General features: G+C 37.0%; 1 protein-coding gene across 1 annotated transcript; it reads left to right on the plus strand.

The window, feature by feature from the left end:
- Nucleotides 1-10914: 10914 nt before the first annotated feature.
- LOC126709956 (probable glutamyl endopeptidase, chloroplastic) lies at nt 10915-18370 on the plus strand. The gene is made up of 11 exons (XM_050410335.1): nt 10915-11235; nt 12129-13116; nt 13368-13496; nt 14109-14411; nt 14497-14955; nt 15101-15166; nt 15870-15930; nt 16027-16176; nt 16340-16477; nt 16736-17049; nt 17917-18370. Coding segments are annotated over exons 1-11 (2874 nt in total). The 5' UTR covers nt 10915-10970; the 3' UTR covers nt 17918-18370.
- Nucleotides 18371-19433: the final 1063 nt, after the last annotated feature.

Below are 19433 nucleotides of genomic sequence, written 5' to 3' on the forward strand. Positions count from 1 at the left end.
CCTGGTAATAAGGTGACCATATGAGGAGAAAGATTCATCTTGATTACAAAGAGCTTTGATGACTTGATAGTTAATTAAATAATTAGTTAAAATGAAAATAAATAAATAAATTTTTATAAAAATTAGCAATCTTGACTAAAATAATATCTTGAAAGGTTTCACAATTTATTATATATAGAGGTTAGATATACATTTTATTATTACTTCAAATATTTGGTCAAATTTGTAGTTCTGTAAAATGCTCAAGAACCCCGAAACTTATGTAATCAAACTTTTTTTTTTTTTTTTTGAGAGATGTAATCAAACTTTATTAATATGATATAATCAATATAATAAGACAAAATTCTCACCTGTTATAAGATAATATATTTAAATGTTTATTGAAATAAAAACCAATATATATTGGTCAAAATTTATGTTTAGGTCCTATATTTTAGGTTTTCAATTTAATATAACCTTGTCCTTATGATTATATTGACCAATAAATTATATGGTTGAATTTAATTATTATTTAAAAATATAAATTTTTTATAATATTAATTAATTTAATTAATACAATTATGGCTTAAATTCATTAACAAAAAAATGTGCTAAAGATTAAAGTATACTTGTATTTTGAATGAGTGATGTTATAAAATAAAATAATTAAAAAAAAGAAAAAGAAAAAGAAAGAAAAACTAGTCCCAAAACACACATAGTATTTGGCTTTCTTTTTTGATTGACAATATATGACCGCATCTAGGCCCAATACCATAGTCCCAAAGCTAGTCCCATTCATTAACAATACCGCATCTAAGCCCAATACCATAGTTTAATAGGCTGATATTTCACTCAACTAAATTTTTTTAGTATCCTTCCTTCCTTTCAAAAAAAAAAAAAATTTAGTATTAGCTAAAACCGGAAATCCTTTAAAAAAAAATATAAATAAATAAAAGAAAGAAGGAAAATAAAGGAAGCTAAAGACGAAAATAGCCCAGGTGAAAATACAGCCCAAATCAGAAATAATGGACCATCGTTGGCAACTTTTAGGTTGCCTGACTAGCCTGGTGCGGCCTACTCAAAGTACCCAACATGTTGAGTCATGTTAACCGGGTAACCCTTTTGCTCTAAATTTTGGTTTGCTCTCAAAGTGCATAGAACTAATGACATAACTGCCTAAAGATTGCCCAAGGGGATGCTTCTTAGGGATGAAAAAAGGTTTCTATGCCGCTTAATCCATGCTCCACTCTATCTCAAATAAGTAATGAGACGAGGACGAGTTTTGCTCACTCCATGGTTCACTCTAGCTATTTCACCCTTACCTTACCTAAAATGAGTATATATATGTTTTAATTTAATATATATTTAAATTATTTTATATATATAATTTAATATTTTTCTTAGGTAGATAATAACGAGGCTGCCTAAAATTGTCTTTTTAGGGATGATAAAATTTGTATATCTCATGTAATTCATCTTGCTCTGTCTCATATGATTTTTTTTCCTTGTCTTGAACAGGTGACAAGACAGGGATGAGTTTTGCTCACTCCACCCTATCTCACCCCACCATGATCCAAATGGTTATATGTATGTTGTTAACATAATTCAATTTTTGATACAAAATCCAATAATATGTATGCAGGTATTCTATTACTAGGTTTACCAAAAAAAAAAAAAGGGTATTCTATTACTATTTCTCAAAACACCTACATCATCTCCCTTTTAACACTCTCATGCTTCCTCAAAAAAAAAAAAAAAAAAAACCACTCTCATGACTGTCTATCCCCTTTCACTTCCATCTCTAATTCATTAATGTAGAAATCACTTCGTTATGAATGAAAAAATAGTAAAATATTTCCAATCCACTCCACCACCACTCCCGCACAAGTTTCACTTACCTAGAAAAGGGAACCGGTGTCCTAATTTACCCGTCACTATCCCTATTGCATTTTAATGATATTTTAGCTTTATTATCATACATTGGGCTGTGAAGTTCAAAAGATAACGATATAAAGTTAAATTAATAGATTATAAATGACAAAATTATAATGAAATAGAATATAATATATTTTTTGTTGGTGCAAAACATAATAATAATGGAAATAATACAAATAGCAACTGAATAATACTTTTGAATATTATTAATTTGAGATTATAAAATACACAATACTATTTAGACTGAGGCGCAACACTCGCTCTCTTTAAGGAAATTCAAGCCCTTCGTTGGCTAATCTTTGTAATCGATGTAGACATTCTCTGACTTGTCTCTCCCAGGATATAATAGCTCAACAAATGTCGTATGGCTAGAACAACCTCTATAAAAAATGTTTAAGCCCAAAACTCCACCAGAAATAACACCATTTTTGCTAATAACCTATTTATTTTTTAGTGTATAAGTACGAAGATCCAAGAGGTTGATTTATTTCCATTGTTGACACATTTTCCCTTCACCTCTCTCTTGAGCACGTATTTAGCCCAATATCTGAATCAATATATATTAGCCTATTAATCACTACAATTAAAAATAATAAAATAGTCATTCTCTTTTTCAATGTGAGATTAAACATTTTCACTAACTCCTTATCTTCCATATTAACTCTCACATTTTTACATTTATGTTGTAATATAAATCCATTTTCATTAATTAATATTAAAATGCTCCAACACTTTTTCTAATGTATTTAAGAGTTTATAAAAGAATTAATGGAACGTAAATAAACATTTAATTTTGCTAGTTTATCATTTAGCTTTAATTTGACTTTCCTCAATATATGGATATAAGTTAATATTTTACCTTTATTTCATTAAATGAATGAGTGTTCCTCTCACTTATGGGATTATGGGATGAGTGCTTAAGAGGGAATATAATACAATGGACATTTCGTTATAATCCTTCAATTTCTTTCAAATAAACTCCCAGATATAGGAATAAATAGAAAATTATTTTATTATTATTTTATGTTCTATTTCTTTATCCATTTTGATGCAATGAATGTGATGGACTGTTTGTGTATGAGTTAGAAACCATGAAAGGGTTGAGTTACTTAGAACACATTGATAGGAAAACACTTAGACTGCGTTTGGTTCGATGTAAATTGAATTCCGAGTGTAAAATGAATGCAGGGAAAAATATTTTCGGGAAAGGAAAATATTTTCAAGTGTTTGGTTACATTCCAAAAAATGCTTTGAAAAATATTTTCTAGTGTTTGGTTGTGTTCCTGAAAATACTCTAGAAAACCCATTTTTATCATGTTTCTCACATTTTCTTAGGATCCAAACAAATATTATTACAGATAATCAAAATATATAAACAATCAAAGAAACAAAAAAAAAAAAAAAAAATCAAAATCCCAAGACCAATCATGAGAGAAGGACTTCAGTGAGAGAGAGAGAGAGATCGGTTTGTGGGTTGCTCACACGGTGGGTCGATCTAAAGGTGGCAGCTCGATCTAAGAGTGGGTCTGGTTCGATCTAGGAATGGGTTGCTCACACGGTGGGCAAATCGGCTTAGGGGTGGGTTGCTCATGGCGATCCGATTGGCTCAGGGGTGGGTCGTTCACTGGGTCGGTGACGATGAGGAATGGGTCGGCGGAGTGGGATGGGTCTTCTTTCTCTGGGTGTGAGTCCGGCGAGGATGTGCTTCAGGTGGGTCTTCTTTCTCTGTACTCTCTCTTCTTGCTCTCTCTCTCTCTCTCTCTCTCTCTCTCTCTCTCTCTCTCTCTTCGGGTGTCTGTGAGTCTGATGAGCTTTGGGTCAAGAATGAGAACGTCGGTGAGCTTTGGGTTGTGATCTCGGTGGCGCGATCTTGCCGGTGCTAGGGTGCGACGAGACCGGCGCGATCTCTTCTTGCTGTTTCTCTCTCTCTCTCTCTCGGTTCTAGTAGGGTGTAATTAGTTTGAAGGTAAAATAGAAGTGAAATTGATTTTACATCGAAATGCTGGATATTTTATGGTCAACGGAAATCATTTTCCATTTGACTGAATTTTCCAGCTGTTCTTAAACACGCCCCGTGGTGTAAAATATTTTCCGGATTTCTTTTACTGCCGAAACAAATGTAGCCTTAGTTCCAAATAGCATACAAATGCTAACAATTCATTCAATTATCAAAATTGATAATATATTACCCAATTCTTCTCCTTGAGGTAGGAGCCTTTCCCTCTCACCCTAGGTGAGTATTTTTTTCCACTGAGTAGCGCCTCCAGGTGGACCCTCACCCCCTTATTCTAATATTTTCTTCTTTGTTGTCTGCTACCTACAACCCTCTGCTACCTATGACCCTCACCCTCTTTTTTTATTATTTTCTTCTCTGTTTTTCTGCTACCTACGACCCTCTACTACACTCACCATACAAAACATCCGCACACACCTATCTACTACTCTCATCACACAAACCAACCATACCCCCACCCACCTCTTTGGTACCCACTGTGTCAGTTGCTTTGGCTCTTTAGCGGCTTGGGATGGACCCTGACATTTTGGAATGAATCACAAGAATCTCTCTGACAGTGGAGGAGGAGGCATATATTGCAGTACAAACAAATAGTCGAGACAGAAGCCTTGAGGAGTGCTTTTTAAGCCTCATAGGGCGCTTCCTCATGGATAGGCCCTTCAACTAGAGGATCGCTAAGAACCTTCTTTGGTCAAGTTGGAAGATGGGAAATGACCTCAAGATTGTGGATGTTGGCGATGGCCTCTTCCAGTTCAGATTTAAACTTAAAAGCCAGTTGGAGTGGGTTTTGGAGAAGGGCTCATGGAGCTTTGATAACCACCTGTTGTTGGTTCAACGGTGGGAGAAGGGCTTGATAGCCCATAACATTACTTTCCCTATTGTCTTGTTGTAGGTACAAGTTTGGGGAGTGCCTTTTGAGTTGTTCAACGAAGATGCAACGCGAGATATTGGTAAACACATTGAGACTATGATCGAAGCGGATAGTAAGTCGTTTTCTTCCGAACAAGCACGCTTTCTCAGAATAAGAGTAGAGATACCGTTGAACCAACCACTATGTAGAGGGGGACCAGTGGTGAACCCAGAGGGAGATCATTCATGGGTTATGTTCCAATATGAACGTATAGTTGGACTATGCTTCTTCTGTGGCAGACTAGGCCATGAGAAGAAGGCATGCACACAATTAAACCCCAATGGGGAAGAGAACCCCTATGGAGAATGGATGAAGGTGGGGGGTAGACAGCACCCAATGGAACGAGACCGATATCTAGAAGCCCATTATGACCATCGGAAAAAGCTACCAAGACCACAAGAGTGGTGCCGCAACAAGCTAGGGCAACACCGTTGACCTCGCTAAGCAAGTCTATTCCAGGAAAAAACCCCATTAATGTGAAGGGCCCACAAAATACTGAAGTTGAGGAAACTAATGGTACTCCTTCCACTTTCATCACACCCATCTCGATACCTGATATGGTAAGTACGATGCATGAAAACTTACCAACCTTGGAAGACATTATTCCCATCGAGGCAACTAAGGAGCGGGATGACAGATGTACTTAGAGAGTGCATGATCCTGTGCATGTGCTGACTACACAAGTTCCACAAATACCATACATGTTGGCAACTTGGAAGAAAATCTCACATCCTTAGTACACGGGGATGGAGGTGGGTGCACTATCTCCCATGCCAACGGTGGGCCAAAAAAGACACTTTGAAGGTGACAAAGAGGAAAATGGCTCTGAAGGAGATTTAGAAAACAATAGGGTTAAGTTTTTGGAGAAGACCAACCATAAGCATACTCTAATGGCAGAGGCTGGTGCCCAGCCACGCCGATCACAATGATCATCATGAGCTGGAACTGCCAAGGGCTTGGAAACCGCCAGGTAGTTTAAGTACTTGTCGACCTGGTGAGATCAAAAGGACCCATAATTTTGTTTCTCATGGAAACTAAACTGTCAATACAAGAAATGATTCCTATCAATGATGAGCTAGGATATCGTTCTATGTTGGTGGTACCAAGCGTGAGATGAAGTGGGGGGCTAGCCTACTATGGAAGGATGAAGTTACAGTAGCTACTTAGACTTATTCCCTTAATCACATTGACTTAAAAATTACGTGTTCTTTACAGGTGGAGTGGTGCTTGACAGAGGTACACGGCCACCCGGAAGAGCAGAGGAAGAAGGAAACTTGGGCTCTGCTAAGGTCTGTAGCATACTATTGCATTGCGATCTAGTGGACTTGGGCTACCAGGGATACAGGTATACATGGAGGAATGGGCGGTTTGAGAATGCGTTCGTGGAGGAATGCTTGGATAGAGCTCGTGCGAATCCGAAGTGAAGGGAGATGTTCCCTACCGCCAAAGTTACACATCTAACGGTTTCGTACTCGGACCAGGACTTTATTATCCTGGCAACAGAAATGGCTCAGATGAGGCATAGGTGAAAGAAGAAGCTTCAACATTTTGAAGAAAAGTGGGTGATACATGCCAAGTGTGAAGAACAAATACGAACTTCATAAAATCGATCCCAATTGACTGGAAGCCCAATGTACTGCCTTTTCGAAAAGATTAAGAAATGCTACATGGACTTGGTAAAGTGGAGCAGGGTGTCTTTTGGTAACTCGCGAGATCATTTAAATGCCAAGCAGTAAGAACTACAATAAATGGTAACGTCAAACTATGGAATTAACCAAGACATGATAAACTGGACAAAGAGGGAGGTGAACGAGCTCCTACACAAGGAGGAGGTCTTTTGAAGACAACGATCCTGAGCGATATAGCTCCCAGCTGGCAATAAGAATACCAAATTCTTTCACCAGCGTGTGAGTCAGCGAAGGTAGAAAAACCATATTGAATGCCTGATTGATATGAGTGGAGTGTGGCACACTGAGGAAGACAAGGTGGCAGAGATAGCGGTGGATTACTATAAGGCTCTGTTCTTTGCATTGGCACCCACACATATGACTGAAGTGTTGGACACAGTGGACATGGTAGTGACCAACAACATGAGACATGCGTTACTGCTCCTATACACTGAGAATGAGGTGCAGGTGGCACTGTTTCAGATGCACCCATCAAAGTCTCTCGGCCCCGACGGCATGTCACCATACTTCTTCCAAAAATTCTGGCACATCGTCGGTCCTAATGTCACTTCTATAGTCTTATCTATTTTACACTCTAGACAATAATTACAGAAGATAAACTTAGCACACATTGTACTCATACCAAAGAAAAACAAGCCTGAGCACATGAGTGAGTATCGACCTATCAGTTTGGCGAATGTGGTTTCGAGGATGGTGTCTAAAGTCATTGCAAATTGGCTGAAGATTATCCTACCTAAGGTCATATCAGATGCCCAAAGTGCCTTCGTACCTAATAGACTCATCACCGATAATACTACGGTGGTCTTTGAGATGCTACATCGAATGTGGAATCGACGAAGAGGGAAGATTGGGCACATGGCAGTGAAGTTAGATATAATCAAAGCTTATGATTGTGTGGAATGGAGTTTCCTTAGGCAGATTATGCTCAGAATAGGGCTCCCTGAACAGTGGGTGGACATGGCCATGGAGACGATTCAAATAGCCTTTTACTCGGTTCTTATCAACGGTGAGCCTAAGGGACATATCACTCCAACCTATGAGATTAAATAAAGTGACCCCCTCTCCCCTTATCTCTTCTTGTTAAGTGCTAAGGGATTATCTTTGAGCCTAAGGGACATATCACTCCAACCCATGGGATTAAATAAGGTGACCCCCTCTCCCCTTATCTCTTCTTGTTAAGTGCTAAGGGATTATCTTCAATGTTGCGAAAAGCAACAGAAACTAGCCACTTGCATGGGATTACGTCGTGTAGGGGTGAAGTTCAGATCTCACATCTCCTTTTCGTCGATGATAGCTTACTTTTCTGTGAAGCCACTTCGGAGAAATGCCACTGCTTGCTCGATATACTGGCCAAATATGAAGGAGCTTCCAACTAAGCCATTAATTGGCAGAAGACATCCTTGTTCTTTAGCCAAAACACCAGGCAAGAAGTAAAGGAGGAAATCTAGAGTATCTTGGGAGCTCAGATTATGATAGAATGCAAGAGGTATCTGGGACTGCCAATGGTGGGAGGAAAGTCCAAAGTAAGTACATTTAAAGAGTTACATGAAAGAGCAACAAAAAGGGTGATGGGATGGAAGGAAAAGCATATCTCCAAAGCGGGGAGGGAGGTGTTGATTAAAACTGTAGCCCAAGCCATTCCCATGTATTCGATGAGCCTTTTCAAAATCCCCAAGACAATTTGTGATGGCATCAACTCAGCTCTGTCTAAGTATTGGTGGGGATAAACCAAAAATGAGAAGAAAATCCATTGGATTAACTGGGGCGATTGTGTAACTTGAAGAAAAAGGGTGGAATGGGGTTTAGAGATATCCATGCCTTTAATTTGGCAATGTTGGTGAATCAGGTGTGGAGGCTTATACACGAGACACATTCGTTGTTTTACCAGGTTTACAAGGCACGTCACTTCCCCTCATGCTTTTTCATGGAAGCTGAACTGGGAACAAACCCATCCTTCGTATGGCGTAGCCTTCTACAAGCTCGAGAAATTATTAGGGAAGGGTTAGTATGGCAAATTGGTAACAGACAACATATCAGCATCAACACTCATAAGTGGCTTTTTAGGCCACCCGTGTTCAGGGAAGGGGCTGATCAAAGCTTAAAAGTGGCTGACCTCATCGATACCAATACGAAAGAATGGAATAGGATGTAGGTGCGTGCCATGTTTGCTTGGGGCACAAGCGAAGACATTCTATGGTTTAAACTAGGCAATTTAAGCTCGAGGGACAAGCTGGTCTGGAAGGAGAATAAGGCTAAGGTGTTCTCCATAAAAACGGCCTACCAGGTGGCGCTTCGGCTCCATCACCCACATGCAGGGGAACATTCTTTGGCAACTATGGACCAGAAGATATGGAAGAGGATTTGGTCCATAAACGTTCCTCCTAAGGTTAGGACCTTTGTTTGGCGAGCCTGCTCTTATATCCTCTCGACTAAGGCTAACCTCTTTCATAAGAAGGTGCTAGTAGATCCATTTTGTTCGGCATGTGGTCAGGCTGACGAAACAATGGCCCACATCCTCTGGGAATGCCCATTAGCACGCAACGTTTGGGTGTTAGTATGACGAAGGATACAAAAAACAAACTCCTCAACAACAAGCTTCTTTCTTCTCACACGACAAATGATGGAGAGACTATCCAAGAAGGAGTTTGAGATGTGGACCATGGTGGCATGGTCACTTTGGAACGCACGTAATAGGATGCACTTTAGAAAGTCACAACCCCATCGCAAAGAGATTCTTAAACAGGCAATAGATTTAATGGAGGAGTATCAGAAATTGATTAAGGACCTTGTACACCAGCAGTGGACCTGAGACTCTCATTTCCAGGACCCCTTTTTTATACTTCTTATACTTTTTTTTTTCTTCTTTGTTTACCTAGGTCCTCATAGAAGCTGTAGGCCATTATTCATGTTAGTGCATGGTTGTTTGTGTAATATAGCTTTCTCAACCTAGGTTTTTGTGCTTTGTACGTTTTCCACTTTTCATACTTTGATATACTTCTATCTTTGGATGTCAAAAAAAAAAAAAAAAAAAAAAAAAAAAAAAAAAAACTGATTTACAAAAACACTTACATTTCTACTACTTATACTAGTTGTTTGTCATTCACAGCCTCTAGATGGTTGACTAGTATCTAAATTCTATTGACTAATGCTTAAGAAATCATCTAACTAACTAACTAACTAATTAGCTATAACAAGACGTACTATGATATATCTACTTGAAATTGCCTTGCATCACATTCCCAAATAAATTGTTGAGTTCTCCTTTTTTATATCTAATTAATGTCGATGATGGGTTGATTGTAGCTTTTTATAATCGATGTTTATGATGTCTGTTAAAATTCTTACCTTCGAAGTCTAGTCATGATTTGATTTTGAAAAAAAAGTAATACTACAACCACAAATTATTTCACAATATTTTTACAAATTGTTGATGTGATTAATTTTTTACTGGTTTTCATCTAAACCCATCATTAACATCATTTTTTCATTTATCAATAACCACTCACCACATCACCAATTTGTAAAATTTTTTGTAAAAAAGTTTGTATCTCTAGCATTACTCTTGAAGAAAATATATTAGGTCATTATGGTCCAAAACCCTCCCCAAAATTGGCTGCATTGATTGATGAACACCTTTATTTATGGGTAAACTCTATTTAGATGAAAAATATCTATCAATCCAAGAGAGAGACAGATAGATAAATAATTTCCTAGCAACTTCGTAGCAACTCCTTATCTTGTACTCTTTTATTTAAGAAGAAAAAAAAATCCAATCACAAGTTAACTTTAGAGTAACACTTGTTTAGGTGAGATCATTAAAAGACAATTGACCTAGGGAATCTTATGTCACATTCATTCAATAAAAAACAAAACATTTTAGAGTTATAAAATTGTTCAATATATTTTCTTACTATATGTTGATACAATTTGTTATGATTAGTTTATAATAAAAATGATGTTGGTAGTATATTTATATAAAAATGATATTATCTCAATCTCCTTTTAACCAATTAAAAAAACCAAAATAAAGAGAAACATTGTGATAGCATTGATGGTAAAAATGATCCATTTTTAGAAAAAAAAAAAAAAAAGTCCATCTTGAAAGTAGTCTACTAGTCTTTGAATTACACTATTTTATCAAAAATTGAAAGGGAAAAAGAGAAAAAAGAAAAAAGAAAAAAAAGAGCATCTTTTGGCATGCAGTTTCGTACCACAACTTTTTTTTTTTTTTTTTTTTTTGTTTGAGAAGGGCGTACCACAATTTAACCCGGAGCTCAAAGATTTTTATTTTCTCACTGGACCATGAACTGATAACCAAAAAAAAAAGATTCTAATTCCTTCCTTGCACTTTATTGGATTTGGATATGCACTACTACACTAGTACTACACCACACCGAAAAGTAGTACTACACAGCACTAAAATAAAAAAATAAAATTGAAGCCAATGATGCGCCTTCACAAAGTCTATCATCGTCTCTCTCTCCTCTCTGTCTCCGCTCGCTCTTCACCTTCCATTTTCTCTCTCTCTCCTCCCGTTATCCTCAAACTCCGTCCCGTTAACGCCGTTAGGTCCCTCAACTCCACCTCCATGTCTGCCTCTAAATTCCGTTATCTTGTCCCTATCAACGCCGTCGCCGCCGAAGACAGCGGTGGAGCTTCTAACGGCCCCGTTTCTTCTTCTTCTACTCCTCCTCCAACTGAAAGTGAAGGTAAATTTAAAAATTAAAAGCTCTTTTTCAAATTTTTTTTTTTAAAATTTGATTGGAAATTGGAATTGCTTTCGAAAAGTGTTTCTGTAAAACAGTTTTATTCAATTAAAAAATAGTTGAATTGTAATTGTAGTGTATTGAGAAAGAATCGGAAAGCTTGTGAATTAGATTAGGAGAAAAGGAATTTTTATTTTTATTATTCGAATTGGTTTCTGAAAGCGGTGGAAGTGTTTCCGAAATGCGAAGTTGAATTGTAAGTAATTAGCTATCCTGGACAGAAATTGCTGTGTTTCGCTAAAGATTCAGAGGTCGATTTTTGAAAGCAATTGCCATGTGTTTTTAAGCTTGTGATTTGAATTAAAAGAAAAAGGAACTTTGTTTTATTTGAAACTGCTTTCATTTGAATTGGTTTTGAAAGCAGTGTGGAAGTGTTTAGCTTTGGTCTGGTTAGTATATTTAGCTTTAGTGGTTTAATCAAAAAAGAAGTTGAGTTTTAATATTAGCGGAATTATATTCAAGTTATACTGAGTGTAACTCTTACTTAATATATTAGATTAGTGTTTTGAAAATCTCAAAATTTCATGTCGATCGGACTTTTTTTCTTACTATTTGATCCTTAAACTCATGTAAATTCAAAAAACTACTTTAAGCATTTGATAAATGAGATAGTTATTGATCTTTAATCATCTTGATATCCAACGTAGGAATTGTTTAAAAAAAAAAAAAAAAAACTCTTCCAATAGAAAGTTTTTTAGCATATAAAAGTTACACCTGGTATAACTTGAACTTGAATCCAACCCATATGTATAATCATTGCATGGAATGCTGCTTTTAAATTTTATTTGGGGTACTGTGAGAGTTAGTGACTTCTATTTTTGATTCACATTATCTAGATGATTTGACGTTGGGAGTTGGATATCGTCTTCCTCCACCGGAGATTAGAGATATTGTTGATGCTCCACCGCTTCCTGCGCTGTCATTTTCACCACACAGGGATAAAATACTATTTCTTAAGCGGAGATCTTTGCCTCCATTGGCAGAACTAGCAAGACCGGAGGAAAAACTGGCTGGTATTCGTATTGATGGAAAATGTAATACTAGAAGTCGGATGTCATTCTACACTGGTATTGGGATTCATCAATTGATGCCTGATGGTACCCTAGCACCAGAGAAAGAGCTACATGGCTACCCTGACGGTGCTAAGATCAATTTTGTGACCTGGTCCCAAGATGGTCGGCATTTAGCATTCAGCATCCGAGTTGAAGAGGAAGAAAACAGTAGCAGTAAGCTTAGAGTGTGGGTTGCTGATGTGGAAACAGGGAATGCTAGACCTTTGTTTCAGTCACCCGATATCTGTCTGAATGCGGTTTTTGACAATTTTGTTTGGGTTAATAATTCTACTCTGTTAGTTTCCACCATCCCCTTATCCCGTGGAGACCTGCCAAAGAAACCTTTGGTTCCATCTGGCCCAAAGATACAGACCAATGAGCAGAAAAATATTATTCAAGTTAGAACCTTCCAAGATTTGCTTAAAGATGAGTATGATGAAGATTTATTTGACTACTATGCCACTACACAACTCGTATTGGCTTCTTTAGATGGGACGGTGAAGGAAGTTGGCCCACCAGCTGTGTATACATCATTAGACCCCTCCCCCGATGGGAAGTACCTTTTAATTAGTTCAATTCATAGACCATACTCTTTCATTGTACCGTGTGGAAGATTTCCCAAGAAGGTAGATTTGTGGACAAGTGATGGGCAATTTGTTAGGGAAATTTGTGATTTGCCCCTTGCTGAGGACATTCCTATTGCATTCAATAGTGTGCGGAAAGGGATGCGCTCTATCAATTGGAGAGCAGATAAGCCATCAGCACTCTACTGGTATATATCTGAGATTCTACTCATGTTTTTCTGTGGATGACGTAGCTATTTTATACTGGGTCCTCACTATATCTGGAAACTGTTATTAATTATAAAATTTTTAATTGGAGTGTCTTTTTCAAATTGTATAAGATAATGCAGAATGAGTCAATACAGAGATTGGTTCTGTATCATTGTAAACATTCCATTACTTGTTGACATATATAACAATTTAAAAATGCTTGGATTGCTCTGACTGTTGAGGTCTTTAGGGTAGAGACACAAGATGGAGGTGATGCGAAAGTGGAAGTTTCTCCACGTGATATAGTTTATACAGAGCCTGCTGAGCCACTAGAAGGTGAACAGCCAGCAATCTTACATCAACTTGATCTCCGTTATGGGTATGATTATGAGCTATATGATTAATATCTTACACATAACTATGTTCTGATTAACATCTAAACCTGAATGTGTTTGGAAGAAGTATGACATTATTTCACCTTTCTTTTATCTGTATGGCAATGAAGTTTTCCAAGAACTTTGTCTTATAAGACTTGCTAACCTCAAGAAGGTACTAATGTAGCACTGGATACTTTGATGATAGGTCTAATGCCTGCTGGAGTTGGATTATGGTCCACACTTAGTGAACCTAACTAGTACAAATGTTTGATAACCATGCCTCTAGTGCTCATTTCAATTCAAATTCTGGATTTTTAACCTTCTTGCCAGGAAGATTTGCATAATATTGTATGTACATAAGTAAATGGTTGGTTGCATGCCTTTGACACTTATATAATTCCCTAAATTCCTGGACCTCATAATATTCTCCAAATCCAACATATTACTAGATGTCAGAGATCGTTGCCTTTCATGTCCATGGTCAAAGCTGCTCTCAGGCATGTTAAACACAGAATGTGTCATCTTAAAGCCATCTGTAGCTTTGTTTGCAAATATGCAGGAGAATTTAACCTAAAATCTTGTTTTAATGTATTTGACCTTTTCTATCACCACAGAGGTATTTCTTGGTGTGATGATTCACTGGCTCTAGTTTATGAATCTTGGTACAAAACGCGGCGAACAAGAACCTGGGTGATTTCTCCTGGATCTAAAGATTCTAGTCCACGCATCCTATTTGATAGGTCATCAGAAGATGTGTACTCTGATCCTGGCTCTCCAATGTTTCGGAGAACTCCTGCTGGAACTTATGTGATTGCAAAGATAAAGAAGGGACATGATGATGAAAGCTATTATATTATACTGAATGGAAGCGGTGCAACACCAGAAGGGAACATTCCATTCCTTGATTTGTTTGACATGTAAGTGTTTCAAATCATCTTTTTTGGGTGTGTTCCTTCCCAAATGCTCATTGCTGCCATATGGTCCTAAACCAACTTCTTTCAGAAATACAGGCAGCAAAGAAAGAATATGGCAAAGCGACAAAGAAAAGTATTATGAGAGTGTTGTTGCTTTAATGTCTGATCAGGAAAAAGGGGATTTGTGTCTGGATCAGTTGAAAATACTGACCTCCAAAGAGTCAAAAACTGAGAACACCCAATACTATATCCTGAGCTGGCCAGATAAGCAAGCATGTCAAATTACGAATTTCCCTCATCCATACCCACAGCTGGAAACATTGCAGAAAGAGATGATCAGGTATCAGAGAAAAGATGGGGTTCAAATGACTGCAACACTATACCTGCCACCAGGCTATGATCCGTCAAAAGATGGACCTCTTCCATGTCTGGTTTGGTCTTATCCTGGTGAATTTAAAAGCAAAGATGCTGCTGGACAAGTTCGTGGTTCTCCTAATGAATTTCCTGGAATAGGTGCTACATCAGCCCTTCTTTGGCTGGCTAGAAGGCATGAATTACCTCTTCCCATTGTTTTGTTTATACTCTCTTTTAAAATCTTTGGCATGTCATCATTATTCCCCTACATATTGCATCTATCTTCTGGTTTGCTGTGAACATAATGGACCAATTTTCAATTGCTTTGATACTTGCAGGTTTGCTATTCTAAGTGGACCAACGATTCCTATTATTGGTGAGGGTGATGAGGAGGCAAATGACAGGTAGCTTGAAACAATTTTTTTAAAGAATGTACTGATAGTTTCAAGGATATGGGAATTTTTATTTATAAAAAAATAAAAATAAAAAGGGATATGGGACTTTCATCCTAGTCATATGATAAAGTAAAATGCCTATAAGCACATTTTAGATATTTTCATATGATTGATGACATGAGGAAGTTCATCCCATTCTTAACCAAAAAAGAGAGTGTGTGAAGTGCATATCCCAACAAGGATGGCAAGTTTGTGAAAAGGAAGTTGTGAAATGGGTGTGAAAAGACTTTACCACAACGGGGAAATGACATTTGAGATGTCCAGAAAATGTGTGGAAACAGAAAAATAGAAATGAAATTTCTTTCATGATTGCAGTTTGATAAACCAACCCCCCCCCCCCGGCCACCCAAAAAAAAAAAAACTAAAAATTACTAGCAATGTATATATCCTCAATTAATCTATGCTTCTGCAAAGAACCCAGATTATACTAGGAAATGTAACATGGGGCCTTCCCTTCCCTACTCCTTTCTTCACTTCACAGTGAAGTTTCAACTTCTTCAGCTTTCATATGAGGCTTGACTTGTCAAAAAGAAAAAAAGCTCTCATATGAGGCTTGGTTTATTTGATTTTATTCCTCAGCTATTTGAAAGTTTCACAAAAGAAACTATGCAACATAGAGTTTCAGGATCTATATCTGAAATGCCTTGACCAGGTATGTAGAGCAGTTGGTTGCGAGTGCAGAGGCTGCAGTTGAGGAAGTTATCCGACGTGGAGTAAGCTGCTTTGTTCTTTTCCATCTAAATTTTGTTTGCATATCTCTTGAGTGTGAACTTTTGGCTCAACAGTAGTCTGATGTTGCCCTTGTTAAGGTGGCCCATCCAAACAAAATTGCTGTTGGGGGACATTCCTATGGAGCATTCATGACAGCAAACCTCCTAGCACATGCTCCTCATCTTTTCTGTTGTGGAGTTGCTCGCTCTGGTGCTTACAACAGAACACTTACTCCTTTTGGTTTTCAGGTAAGACAATAATGGAATAATTTTGTACTTAACCAACCAGTTGCTTACATTAGTTTAACTTTCTCCCTCATTTTTTTCTTTACCTCTCTTCCCAATAGTCATTGTCCCTAGTGTCATATCTTACCTCTTGATGGTTAATGACCTTTTTGTTATACTGGTGTAGAATGAAGACAGAACTCTTTGGGAGGCAACAAGTACTTATGTAGAGATGAGTCCTTTCATGTCAGCTAATAAAATTAAGAAGCCAATATTGCTTATCCATGGAGAAGAAGACAATAATCCTGGAACTTTAACAATGCAGGTAAAGGAGGAATTTTTTTTCCTGTTTAATTTGTTATGTCTCCCATTTAGTTCAACCTTTTTCCTGTGTTCCCATTAACTAATGACTTGTCAAAACATCTTCCTATAGATTTAAACTTACCCCTCTCATTAGTTTCACTTTTGAAAATTAGTTTTTCCATGGGCTGAGCTTGAAGCTATGTAGTGTTTAGTGGCTAGCTCCTTTTCTTCTTTACCTAGTTGTTCACTTGCCACTTATTTGTGTTTGCATGCCCTGCAGTCAGATCGTTTTTTCAATGCCTTAAAAGGTCATGGTGCTCTTTGTCGCCTTGTGATTCTTCCATATGAGAGCCATGGATATGCTGCACGTGAGAGTATCATGCATGTACTCTGGGAAACTGATAGATGGCTTCAGAAGTATTGTGTGTCAAACACTTCTGATGTAAAAGCAGATCTTGATGCATCTAAAGATGATCTAAGCAAAGGGACTACAGATTCAGAAAGCAAAGCAGTTGCGTCTAGTGGAGGCGGTGGTGCTGAGATGTCAGATCATGAATGTGAAGGATTTCACTCAATAACAAGGTCATCATTATGGTAATTTCTTCACCATTTTTTTTGGATAGGTTTTGTTTTAATGGAATCACTAGCTGCTTAAAAATTAGTTATGTTTAGGACAAGTATTTTTGTGGCAGAATTGGAGAAAGTTATGTATCCTACTTTTTATAAGATAGTTAATTTGGGTACAAACAGATTCTGTCAGAATGGGGCAATGAGATGCATGTGATATAAAGAGAAGCATTTAGCACTTCATCTCTGTTATTGCATCTACCTCTATATATGCTCATTCCCCCTCAACCCAAGGAAACTTCAGCATTTGACTATTGGGAAAAAAAGGAAAAAAGAAAGAGATGGGTGGAGTGTTGACTTGTGCACCAGATGAGTGCTATCCTTACCTAAACAAGGATCCTGTCCATTGAAATGGATCCTTTATGGATTAAATTAAATATTACAAATCTGAAAGTGTACATCTGAAATGGATCCTTTATGGATTAAATTAAATATTACAAATCTAAAAGTGTATATCGCCATATATTTCTAAATTTTAAATGATGTAATATCAAATGCACTGTTAGATACAAAATTTTAAATCTTAGCCATGAAATTTATTATCATTCTATTCGGTCATTCATTCCAACCTCTTGATCTTAGCTGCCCTTATCTGGCTTCCACTTATTTAACCCAGGGTATCAGCTTTCCCACTAAAGATTTCTATGGCATCAATAATATGTAGCTCAGTTACAAAAAATTTCCCTCCAATACTTGTATTCTCAGATCTTCCCCCTCCCCTACTAACATAAACCTCAAATATACAAGCATTACATGTTTGCTATTCATGTTCAACTTCTTAATTTCTAGTCATGTTTCTTTTCCATTATATTTATCTTGAGCTATGTGGTGTAGATTGAATTGCTGATCATTGGTCATTGGGGAATGAAGTTGAAGCGTGAATGGTGCACAAATCAAATTCAGAACAACGCAGATATACATCAGGTTTACAATATTGAATCCTGCTTCCAAACTGTCATTCATAATTGGGACCCAAAATGTCTCAAATCAAATTCAGAACAGCACAGATATACATCAATGCATATGGCAGATTGCTGACGACCACTTATGGATTTATTGGGATGTGTGTTTTCTCTGTTGATTGCTAGTGTTAATAAAGCTTTTACTCGAAATAATTTGTATTGTCTAGTGTGGGATGAAGGTATTTTCTTTTTCCCTCACCCCACCCCCTTCCCCTGGAAGAAATTAAATGATTATCTGTGGGATGGTGGTCTTGTGTTCCATTCCATCTGTGAATTTATTATACTCTTAATATGGCACAAGCAGTAGTTTTGTCTTGCCCTGTTCATTTTTTTGTGAGCTATCTTATTATTTAGCAAACTACGGGGGTGTAGAATATGGATCCTCAAATAAATTGAGGGTCTTGTTTTCCTTACTTTTGTGAAGGATCATGATGTGATTAATAGTAGCAAATTAATGAAAGAGTAATGATATGTCTATAATATTTTTACAACAAATCCTAAGTGATGGTTATTATTGGTTGTTATTGTTAGGACAAAAAAGTAGTCTTAGTATTTCAAATTTGAACTAATAACAACTAACTATCTGTGATTTGTTGTAAAAATATTATAGACGTAGCATATCTCATAATGATATCATCCTAATCTCTGAATCAGTTGTAAGAAAGCTGAGGGATTTGATGTCAGCTTCCAGACCCCAGTGTTACATAAGTTGCACCATCAAAACGTTGTCAGCAAATTACATCGTTTTGATGGTGCAACTTATGTAACACTCAAAATGACACTGCAAAGAAGTCAAAAGCCGTGACTTTGTAGTCCGCTCATGTAAAATTATTTAACATATTTATTCCCAGCCGTTTGTGATTGTCATCTAGAAGGAAAGGAGGAAAAAAAAAAAAAACGTGTAGAGCCATTTAAGGATTTTTTATCCCACATGCCACACTAAAGGGAAAAAAAGAAGGATGCTAATGCATGTAATGATATACAATAACTTCTCCAGGCAGCCTACTAAGTACTAACTCAAAATCAGTAGTTAAATAAAAAATATTGTGGTAGTTGTAAAGAAATAATTTAACAATCAATTTGCCACTATCAAAGCCAAAATGAGCATAATGATACAAATTTTCTTTTAGAATATGAGCTAGAAATGCTATGTTCACATCATTTTTACAACAAATTCCATGTAGCAGGTTACTACTTGTTGTTACTAATGAGATAGAAAGTAATTTTAGTAATAGATTCAAAATTAAAAACTTATAATAATCTGCCAACTAAGATTTGTTGTGAAAATATTGTGAACGTAGCATTTCTCTTTAAAATATAATAATGTCATTTACAACTAAATTAACAAAAGGGCGTCAAATAACTGTAATTATTTGTGATAAAATAATA

The sequence above is a fragment of the Quercus robur genome, chromosome 12 (genome assembly GCF_932294415.1).
Source record: "Quercus robur chromosome 12, dhQueRobu3.1, whole genome shotgun sequence".
NCBI classification, from domain to species: domain Eukaryota; kingdom Viridiplantae; phylum Streptophyta; class Magnoliopsida; order Fagales; family Fagaceae; genus Quercus; species Quercus robur.